At 45.0% G+C, this 11,505-nt stretch overlaps 1 protein-coding gene across 5 annotated transcripts; it reads left to right on the forward strand.

Moving 5' to 3' along the window:
* The first annotated feature begins 3,669 nt into the window (after window positions 1-3,669).
* On the forward strand, window positions 3,670-11,135 carry LOC123044666 (TORTIFOLIA1-like protein 1). Of its 5 annotated transcripts, XM_044467484.1 has the most exons (7): window positions 3,670-4,753; window positions 6,103-6,294; window positions 6,419-6,491; window positions 6,585-7,162; window positions 7,817-8,689; window positions 10,072-10,144; window positions 10,725-11,135. In XM_044467484.1, exons 1-6 carry the CDS (start codon window positions 4,013-4,015, stop codon window positions 10,099-10,101), a joined length of 2,487 nt encoding a protein of 828 aa, XP_044323419.1. In that variant the 5' UTR covers window positions 3,670-4,012; the 3' UTR covers window positions 10,102-10,144; window positions 10,725-11,135. The 5 variants fall into 5 exon arrangements, with proteins under 5 accessions (XP_044323419.1, XP_044323417.1, XP_044323418.1 ...); XM_044467482.1 differs by lacking the exon at window positions 10,072-10,144 and having other exon boundaries at window positions 6,419-6,476; XM_044467483.1 differs by lacking the exon at window positions 10,072-10,144 and having other exon boundaries at window positions 6,419-6,476; window positions 6,588-7,162.
* Window positions 11,136-11,505: the final 370 nt, after the last annotated feature.

Here is an 11,505-nt window from a genome sequence, read left to right on the forward strand (position 1 = left end):
TGAGCTTGTGCAATGGTGGACCTCGTTAGATCCAGTGCCCTAGGTCTCGAGAAATTCTTCGACGGTCATGGCGCTTGTGGCTTGGATGATATGGAAGCATCACAACGACATCATTTTCAATGGCGCCTCTCCTCCAGCTAGTGTGGTCCTCGGGTAGGTGGTTGTGGAAGGACAAATACCTGGAGGGCTGCAAGACTACTGCGTGTGGATGGGCTCTTGCCTTGTCAGCTAGCAAGTGGTCAACATGTGGTGTCATTGTCCAAGGGTTGTGGTCGTCATGTAAAACACTTCTTGTGCCACCTTGGCATTGCTTATCTATGGTCATGGTCATGGAGCATGATCAAATTATACCTTTGCTACTAAGGGTGAACCGGATTGGATAAATGTTTGACCAAATATGAAATTAGACAAAATGAAATGAGATTTTACAGTTCACCCGGATAAGGTATCGGATACCGGTACCTGTACCATGTACGTAATAGGATACAATAACGATGATATCCAGCGGATACCGGAATATTCGGTATTGTGATTGGACATCCGATCAAATAAATTGTCCCATTTTCATGAAACATTCCCGTGTAGCCTAGCCCAAAAACGTCTCAACCCAGGCCTAACCTAAATATATGCAACACAATTCTTTCGCACACCCACACCCACACCCACACATAGAACATTTTGACCGCACTCGCCGACCAATGCTCCACTTCGTCAGCCATTGCCACTACACGAGCCCGACGGTGCATGCCTGCCAGCTCTCCATTTGCCCGCTACCGCCAGCAAACTCTCCTCTCCTGTACTGCCACCACCTTGTCGTCACCGCGTGATGTCGCTGTTGCCGCTAATCTCCCTTCACCATTAACAAGTCCATAAGGACATCTACAACGCTGGGCATCAAAGGAGGGCACTAGGACAAGTTTCATGGTTAAAGCGCAGTTGGGCCCTCCAATCCTGGTGTCACTTATGGTATCAATGCAAGAAAAGGACTCAGGCGATTGGGCATTTTTCTACCTCACAAGATGCATCGCTGAATGAAACCGCCGGCATATAACGCATGTTATAAGAGTCTAGCTTTGAAACATGGAGCGCTTACATGGCTTTTAATTCCATCATATTTATTTTATTCCCCTAAGTGCCTTTACGAGCGTCTTGAGTTGAAGATGACTTAAAAGTTGCATCTTTGGGACGCGATTCATGCTCAATTTATTTATTTTTCTAGTTTGATTAAATCATCTATATACATGTTGTCCTGATTCAGTCTCTATTTGATGTGTAGTACACTTGCTCCTATTTCTGTTGATGCTTTAATGAATTTTACATTCTTAGCTTTGCTTGCAATGCTAATGCCTATAAGTCAGCTAGGCTCACACCTCTCAAAAAACCAATGTACTATTTGGTGGTGTGCCTCTTGCCATGCATGAACGAGCCATATTAGTGCCAGCTTGACCATAAGATCGTAGAGAATGATATACCTGTCTTTCTTTTATGTTCAAGTGTACGTTTTTGTAACGGTAATGCCTTGAAGCCAGGAAGCCATGAACCCTTTATTAACATGTACACTTAGGCATGTTGAAGGCTATTTTCCTATGTGAAAAAGAAATCAAATCTATTACAAAAGTTCATAATAAGTACAAAAGCATCCAAAAAGAAAACAAATTACATCGGGGACCATGCATCATCGAACAACCCCTAACGTCACCAGAACGAGCCGCTGACATGCCGTTGTCGTCTCTCCCCTACCGAAGCCGGCTAGGTGTCGTCGATGACAACTAAAAAGTCTCTATGTGCCCCAAAGGACAAGGGCCCTAGAGCCGCAATCGTCGCCATTGAACCCTTGAAAATCGATCTAAAGCGACCGACACCAAATCTCGTCATCACGTATGCACGACGAGAAACCCTAACCTCGCCGGGAGGCAACATGGATCTACGCCGGAGCTCCATTGACTCCGTACCAACGGAGGATCTCAAGTAGGATTGAAGTTCGGAAGACCTATTCAAAGATGGAGCAAGGAAAAACTCTAACCTAAATTACAAACCAGAGCCGAGGCACTGGAATTCCCTCCCGCCATCGGCCGCATGAGCAACACCCAGGGGGAGGTGGATCCTCGGGCTCACCGATGAAGCTTGGAGGGAATGACTGCCCTAGCCACCACAGTCGCGAGGGGGAAAGAGAATCCTGACTTGGAGGACCAACCGCACCTGGAGGATCTACCTACCGAAAATTATTATTCATGGTCATGTTGAGGCATGTTCTTTTTCTTGTATTATCTGATTTTTCTTGTTCGCTTTCGGTTCGCCACCGCTCCATTACCGTATCATATTTGTTTCTGTTATATTTGGTTGTATCCCGTATTCGTTAATGCATCATCATTGCGTCCGTACCGATTTTGATATCGAAAAAAGTGGAATATGATATGGCATGACCATTATCATTCCAAATCTGGTCCGTTTTCATCCCTGGTTGCGGCAGGCGTGGCGAACAATCTTCAAATCATTCAAATTAGGACGCCGCTAACTGCCACACGTGTGGGCGTTAAGGAATCTGCCCACACGTTCTGTGTGGTGCCTAAAAGGACCAGCCCATACGTATGTGTGTGGGCAAAACAACTAGCACCCACACGCCTCTTTTTCCCTTCCGGTTCCTCTTACACGCGTGCGTGTGGGCGAAATAGATAACGCCCACACGCCCGGTACATCAGGTCTCGTACCTCGTGGTTCCGCACGCCCCACGTGACACTTTACCGCGCGCCCCGCAGTTGCCATGGGCCGGACCCTCGTCCATGTTCGTTTAAGTGCAGTTGCCATGTCGCTGAACTACGGTTGCCATGTCGGACAATTACAGTTGCCATGTTTGCTCAACTGCAGTTGCCATCTCCGTTCAAAGTTCCAGATTGCCATTTTTTGGACAACTACAGCTATTGCCATGTGTGGTCTGGTCTACTGCAGTTGCCATGATTTCAAAACTTTAGGAGTTGCCACCTACTAACACTAGGCAGTTGCCATGTAGCGCTACAAAAAAAGGCATGACAAAAAACATGTTCGGGTAAAAGAGAGAGTTGCCATGTGCTCGCAAGCACGCTAGGGCAGGTGCCATTTTAAAAAAGAAAGAGTTGCCATCTGCTTACGTGCACGCTAGGGCAGTTTGCCATGTACCATGCCAAACATATGGCAACTGACATGTTCGGATAAAAAAAATAGAGTTGCCATCTGCTTGCAATCACACTAGGGCAGTTGCCATGTACACTCAAAACGCATGGCAACTGGTAGCTTGGGTGTGGGAGAGGAGGCGGGTGTGTGGGCGAGATGGCAAACTGCCCACACACCAGCCCTTGTGCGTGACTGAAATTGGTGTGTGGGCGAACTGCTAAACGCCCATACACCGTCCCTTCCGTGTGGTAAAATGGATGTGTGGACGACCTCTTTGACACACCACACACGCGAGTTGTCCTACGTGGCATACAAAATCAGCTAATTTGTGTCAAGATTCGTGTAAAAGTTACTGGACGGTAATGGAGGCGTGTGGGTGAGTTAGTTAACGCCCACACGTGTGGGCGTTAACATTTCCGTCAAATTATAAAGAGTCGATTGGTGACAAGATGGGCCCAAGTTATTGACAGCTCCAAATCATTTCCTTCCGGCTTAATATTCCCATGCCGAGTAGGAGTACTAACAAGGTGGCCCCACCCACCATCTTCCACCCTTCTCACCCATCGTCTCGGAAGAATCTTGAACTCGTTCGCTCACTCCTCGTCTTCCCCCACCCCACCACCCATCTCCGCTCCAAAGGCGAGAGATCCCACCGTCTCATTCCAAAAATCGTCCACAAAACCCAGCCCCAAACCCATCGACCGATTCAAAAGCTCCACGAATCCCACCAAATCCACCCCGAATTCGCCACCGGATGCCTCCAATTTTAACCCAAATCCCACATCCCACCAGTTCAAATCTGAACTAGCAGCCATCCCCATCCCCACTCTTGCATTCCCCAGATTCCCCACGCGAATCCGCCGCAATGGCCACCGCGGTCTCCAAATCAAAATCGCATCCCAGGTCGCCCACAACCGCGCAGCCGCTGAACCCTGCCTCCGCCGCCGCGGCCGCTGGCGCGGCGCCGTCCAAGAGCGCTGCCATGGCGGAGCTCAAGTCGCGCGTGCTCTCCGCGCTCGCCAAGCTCTCTGACCGCGACACGCACCACATCGCCGTCGAGGAACTCGACCGCTTCATCCGGTCGCCGCCGTCCCCGGACGCCGTGCCCATGCTCCTCCACGCGCTGGCGTCCGACACCCAGGGGCTCGCCTCGCCGGCGCGGCGCGAGTCGATACGTCTCCTTGCCACGCTCTGCGCGGTGCACCCCGACGCAGCGGCGCCGCATCTGCAGAAGGTGATGGCGCATCTCTCGCGACGGCTCAAGGACACGGCCTCCGACTCGTCCGTGCGGGACGCGTGCCGCGACGCCGTGGGGCAGCTAGCGGCGGTGTACCTCCGGCCGCTTGCTGCTTCAGCAGCTGGTGAGGCGGGAAATGGGACCGTCGCACTGTTCGTGAAGCCGCTCTTCGAGGTCATGGGAGAGCAGAGCAAGACTGTGCAGAGCGGGGCCGCGGCCTGCTTGGCAAAAACAGTGGAGGGGGCAGGCCCTGGACCTGGTGTCTTGGGGATGTTTGGCAAGCTTGGTTCCAGGGTTTTCAAGTTGGTCGGCGGACAGGGTGTGCAGGCCAAGGGGTCACTGCTCAATGTCATCGGAAGCTTGGCTCAGGTATAGGCTGGCTCCCTAATTTCTGTCTTGCTTGCTATATGCTTGATGAATTGAGTCATTGACATAAAAAAATTCTAGGCGATGAAAATTCATGTTAGACTGCTAGTAGTTGTTATTTTTGTTGGAGATGGCTGCCTCTCTGTATTGGCTAATCCCGTAATCGTGGATTTCGAGTCACTCGACTAGTCGCGACTAGTCGACGACTAGTCTATGAGTCACAAAAATATGGTCGACTCAGCTTAGTGTCGACTCGCGACACTGAGTCGCGACTAGTCACAACGCAGGCTCGACTTCTTCCGAGTTGCTGCCCCAGAGCGACTCGCATGAGTCGCGACTCGAAAACCATAATCCTAAAGTCATCCAGACCACCCACATTGGTTTTATGTCTGAAGATGGGAATGTCTTCCTTAGTTACGATCATATTAGTCAGTTTCGGATGTGGCCTGTATATCTCATTGTCAGCTGTTAGGATGGAAATACTAGTGTTTTCTTTTCTCTGCTGTAAAGTATTTGTGGATTACTGTCAAGAGAATGGACTACTATTTTGGAAAGGTGAAGAATCGATATCATAGTGTGACTTTGGTGGATCTTTGGCATTTATTTCCTGCCACTGGGCATATAAGGCTGTGTTTCTTTTTAAATACTGTTTGGCTCCATGAAGGCATGAACAATCTAAAGTATTATGCAGTTAGGATTAAAGCTTCAAATAGTATCTTAGCTGAACTTCTAGTTGCTTCTGGCAACTCTTCATTCTTGCCATTTTAGCTAGGATTACAATACATACTTCTTTTACCTGCTCATAGGCATATGGCGTGTATTTTTTTCCTGATATGTTGGATAAGTCAGTGTGTTCATTCATGTACCAGCTGAGACTATAGCGTAGAAGACTGTTTTTTTGGACCTATTCTATTGCTCATTGGCTATTTGAGCTAAGGAATTTATTATCGTTGTGCGCACTTGGGAGTGTAAGACGAATAGTTAAGAGCTTTAGGCTGAGGGCTTGACTTCTAGTCTAGAGATTAATATGTTGGATTATGTTTTTGATCGTTACTTTGTTACTTTTACTGATATTACCAGGCTCCAATGTGTCATATATGATCTTATGCACCCATGCAAGTGTTCTGCACTCATTTTCTGGCTTCATCCATAAGACTGGAATGCCGAATTGCTTTTGTTGTTATAATTAGGAGCTTCATATGGTCTTATCATGGAAACTTGCTGCTTACGCAATTGCTAGTCTTTCTGCATATTTCATAAATCACCATGGTGATAGAATCATAGAAACTATCAGCATGATTACTGACATCCTTGTTTGAGTATCTGTTGATGATTGATTTCCTGCCTTTCAGGTTGGAGCGATCAGTCCCCAGAATATGCAACAGACACTGCAAAGTATCCGTGACTGTCTTGAGAACAGTGATTGGGCTACCAGGAAAGCAGCTGCTGACACATTGTGTGTCCTGGCTACCTATTCAGGTCACTTGATAGGTGATGGGGCTGCTCCAACCATAGCTGCTCTTGAGGCTTGCCGTTTTGATAAGGTAATAAATAATCCACCTCACAATATCGGAAATGTAGGATGTGCTGCTGTTCCATTTGTTTTCAGATGTCCACAAGTCATATCCATAATGAATTGATATGTTGTTCCTGTAAACATAATTCCAGGTAAGGCCTGTCAGAGATAGCGTGATTGATGCTGTGCAGTTGTGGAAGCAATTAACAGGTGAAGATACAAATGGTATCAACCTTTTCTTTTGTCGAACAAGTGCATGGTATTACTAGGGTATTTACTATATATCTGTATGCTGAATGTTAAACAATTTGCGCGCAGAAGATGGTAAAACTAAGGAAGCAACTGGCAGTGAAACGAAGCTGGATTCACCTAGCAATAATGAGAAAGCAAAGGGCAGTAGCATAGCTGAAAAAGCAGCAGTTCTCTTGAAGAAAAGACCTACACTAACTGACAGGGAACTGAACCCTGATTTTTTTCAAAAGCTTGAGACGAGAACCACAGATGACTTGGCTGTTGAGGTGGTAGTTCCCCGCAAGACTCTACAATCTCATCTACAAAGCGAAGATGATCCAGAGGAAGTAGATGGCGATCCTGTTGGTGCAGCTAATAGCAATGGATCTGCAGATGATGAAGGAAGTCTGACTCAAGTGCGGGCTAGCTCTAGTTTTCAAAATGTTCGAAATAAATGGGCTGGCCAAAGAGGAAATAGAAACAAAGACGCAAAGGCTAGACCATCTGATGTTGAAGATAGGTGTGAAACCAGTGCAAAAGATTCTGCACCAATGACTATACCAGGAGATGGCCCATTCATAAATAATAAAACAAACTGGTTAGTCATACAGAAGCAGTTATCACAGTTGGAGAGACAGCAAACAAGTCTCATGAACATGTTGCAGGTTTATTCCATCCTGATATTTTTAGCATAGGAAGTTCTGAATTTTGATTCGTTCTTTTACTTCTAACTGCACACTCATAAAATATCACACCTTTTTAATTTCCAGATTGATGGCAGGAAAAATACATTCTGTGTATGTAACATTTGAATCTCTCTGCAATTGTGTATGTGAAAGGGAAATTATAAATCTATTGGCATATGGCATGTTTGTCTTTGTGTGGGGCTGCTGCCAATCTTTGTGTGCTATGATCTTACATAGTAATACAAATGAACCGGGCTTACATTGTTTAGTTATTTAGAAATAACCTTCTATACTGTTGGATGTAAAATCGACTCCATTTACAGTCATTTCGGATCAAAATTTAAAAAAGGGCTAGGCGTTACTTGTGTGTTTTGCCACCGCCATGCGCTTTTCTGACCAAAGCGCACGCTTAAGTGCAATTTTGCGCACATTAAGTGCTAGGTATTTCGCTATCGCCTAGAGCCTAGGCGAGCCTTTTTTAACTATGTTTTGCTTGGTGATTGACTAATCGTTTGTTACTTATCCAAATGATACCACATATCATTAGATATCCTACTTATGAGGAGAGATTTTAAGTTTATTAGACATCTTTTGGAAAGCTACCTAATATCACTTGTGTTTTGCGCATTTCAGGATTTCATGGGAGGATCTCATGACAGCATGGTTACTCTCGAAAACAGAGTACGTGGTCTTGAGAGGGTTGTCGAGGAAATGGCTAGGGATATATCATTGTCATCAGGCAGGAGAGGTGGTGGTTCAACCTTGGGCTTCGATTCATCTCCTGGCAGATCATCTGCGAAATACAATGGGTTTCATGAGTACTCTAATTCAAAATTTGGTAGGGGTGGCGATGGAAGGATAGGATTCGCAGATAGGTATTTTTCTGCAGATGGTATGGCTTCTGGTGTAAGAAGCCCATCCTGGAGACCAGATTCTGAGCAATGGGATTCATACACTTATTCTGGATCACGAAGCGGAATGAATTCCAGGAGAGGATTAGATTCTTTTTCATCTGACACCAGGGTACCCAGAAATGGTAACGATCAAGCGGGTCCGAGGCGAGGATGGGACAAAGGACAGGGGCCATTTAGGTTTGGGGAGGGTCCTTCTGCTCGAAGTGCATGGAGGGCCTCTAAAGATGAGGCGACACTGGAAGCTATTAGAGTAGCTGGTGAAGATAATGGAAGTTCAAGGGCTGCTGCAAGAGTTGCGATTCCTGAGCTTGATGGAGAGGCTTTGAATGATGACAATCAAGGGGATGGAAGAGGTCCACTTTGGGAATCCTGGACTCGCGTGATGGATGCTATTCATGTTGGTGACATGGATTCGGCTTATGCTGAGGTTCTTTCAACTGGAGATGCTGAGCTACTTGTAAAGTTAATGGAGCAAACTGGACCAGTCGTCGATCAACTGTCGAACGAGGTTTCAAATGAGGTTCTACATGCTGTTGGACAATTCCTTGTAGAAGAAAGCTTCTATGATATAGCTTTGAGTTGGCTTCAGCAGGTAAACTACCATCTTCCATTTTAAGAGCAAAATTATTCTATCTGAAATGCTGGGGATGTTTGTAGACTTAGTGACAAATATACCAGGGAAATGTCAAAGTTGTTTTTCTTTTCATGCCAAAACTGGTGCTGAACTATAAAAAGAAAAATCAAGTGCTATTTCATGTTATGACTCGGCACACCACTCTAAAGAGTGCATTTCAGTGTGCATGTGTTAGCATTTTTAAACAGTTGCATATTGTTCTTCACTGAAAATTGCATACTGTTCTAGTATCGTGTGCACAACTATCCGTTCCTTTTGGTGAGATAACATACCATGAACATTTCAAATTAGTTTAGGAAATTTGGATGTGGCAATATGATGCTGTCCTGATGTTAGTGGGGATGGAGCTGAAGATACTGACGTTTCCTGAATTCACAGTTCTGCCTAGTATATTTTCCAATATTCCGGCATTGTGCTTTTATAATAGTTGTGGATATTGCTTTCGTTGTGGGCAATATATGTCGCGCACAAGGCCCCGCCTATATGGTGAAGAAATGCATAAATCCAATTCCAGCCATTCGGTCTCATCATTGTGGCCGAGATGCAAGTGGGACCAGTCTGCACCCCACATCTGCCTTTGGGCAAATGAGGCACGTATAATATTCCAAAAACCTCATCGCTTGGAATTTGTGCATTTGTTCACCAAGTAGGCCTTGTGCACCTGGCATGTTGCTTTTGTTAAGTGTGCATGGTATTCATGGAGCAGTGAATACGATTTGGTATTGGTGAATGTTTAAATGTTTCCAAGTTGTCCAGGAATGAGGAATATATTTGAGTAGGGAAGTTAGACGATCAATCAATAGCCTCTACCTATCAACCAGTGTTCTAAAAAGCGTTTGGCGCTGGGCAGCCATAATGATGACACCTAAATCAATCTAGGTGGGCTAAGCGGGCAAGGGCTTTGCCTTGTAGAACTTGCACCTACAACCCGTAAAAAACGCATCTACAATGAGTTTATCCGTCAATAACTATGTACTCCCACTGTCCCAGTTTATGTGGCACTCAGAGGATTCGAGGTTAAAGTTTGACCAATGGAACATGGGTTATGCGCTAGAAAAATCATACCCAATGAAATTCATATCCAGAAAAAGTTTCAACGGTATACTTTTTAACACATGACTCATGTATTACGGATTACATTTTTTTGACTGGTTATTATTGATCACATTGACAGTCAAAGTTAAACCACGAAATATGAGGGCGCTGTAAATAGGGAAGAGGTAGTAATTAGCTACGCAACAAAGTTAGAGGAATCATTCTTAACATATTCTTGGTAGAAAATCATTAGATAGAGAACAGAAGTGCAACTGATTAAGTGGTCCTTTTGCCTTCTCAAACAGACTCCTGGCTTTTCATTTGGTCTAGAATGAAGGCTATTCATTTTGACTGGATTGCTACAAGGAAGATCATGAAGTACGTGAATGATAGCTATGCTTTCTTCAGTGATCAAATGAGTTTCATTTGTTAAATAGTACTCCCTCCGTTCAGAATTATAAGATGTTCTAACTTTTTCTGAATCGGATGTATATAGACACGTTTTAGTGTGTTTGTTCACTCATTTCAGTCATATGTAGTCCATATTGAAATATCCAAGGCGTCTTATAATTCGGAAGGGAGGTGATAGTTTTGTTTTGTTTGCTGGACAGTACAGATAACATTTAATATGTCGCAGAACTAATAGAGATGCAGTTATTTCTATTTACTTGTGAAGCCAATGCAGTACCATAACTTATATTCTGTTCAGGCATAGCTACTGCTGCCAGATGATGGTATAGAAACTATAATTGTGATTATATATTATTTTCTTTTTTACTAAACGGTAGGCAGCATATTGGTCAAACGAAAGTTTTCTGGGAAGAGATGTTATTAGACTGGTATGATTGGTTGTGTACTCAGAAGTCGGGAAACTTACAGTTTAATATTTGAGTTGAATACTTGAATGCATTGCCTGAGCAACTTGTGTAAATCATGATTGTCCCGGTTGTTGATGCAGTTGACTGATCTGGTAATGGAAAATGGATCTGACTATCTTGGAATCCCTCGAGATGCGAAGAATGACCTCTTATTCGGACTTCACGAAGCTACTGCCATCGAGCTGCCTGATGATTGGGAGGGGGCGACACCTGTTCAGATAATGAAGCAGCTAGCCTCATCGTGGCGCATCGATCTGCAGCAGCTTATCAATTAGGGCCATTGGTTGACGTGAGTAAATTTCATTTGTTCATTATTGCTGGTCTTTTTGTTTGCTCTGTTGCTATTTACGAGTATAATGATTAGATATGACAGAACGGGAGCGGAGGAGTGGAATTGTGTGTTGGTGTTGGGTGATATATGATGTTGATATTGGTTTCCCTGCGTCCTCCCCTATACTGATAATTTGAGAAATCATTTTTTTTGGGTCTTCTGCCTGTGAGGCATCTCAGCGGTTTCAAGCTCCTCAACGATGCAGTTTATGTTTTCCTGAAGAATTTTGTTATCAGTTTGTTCCCTATTTTTCCTGAAGAATTTGCCCAAGTACACAGAAATCTGAAGCAAGACGATGCACTCAACTAGGTCCTTCCTGATGCTCCATTCCGAAGCCTCATTCGCAATACCAGCTTCAGTTAAGCAGGAGTATCATCCTAACACTCTCCAATGTACTCCTGGAGAGTGTTAGGATGATACATCCTCCGTAGTCGCAGCACTCGTTCAGTCGTTCTCACGGCCTCTCTGAGAAACCATGGTCCCTTGCTCGCTCGAATGCAAACGCTTGTTCTGGACCGCGAATGTAATGC

Source organism: Triticum aestivum, chromosome 2B, assembly GCF_018294505.1.
Source record: "Triticum aestivum cultivar Chinese Spring chromosome 2B, IWGSC CS RefSeq v2.1, whole genome shotgun sequence".
NCBI lineage: Eukaryota > Viridiplantae > Streptophyta > Magnoliopsida > Poales > Poaceae > Triticum > Triticum aestivum.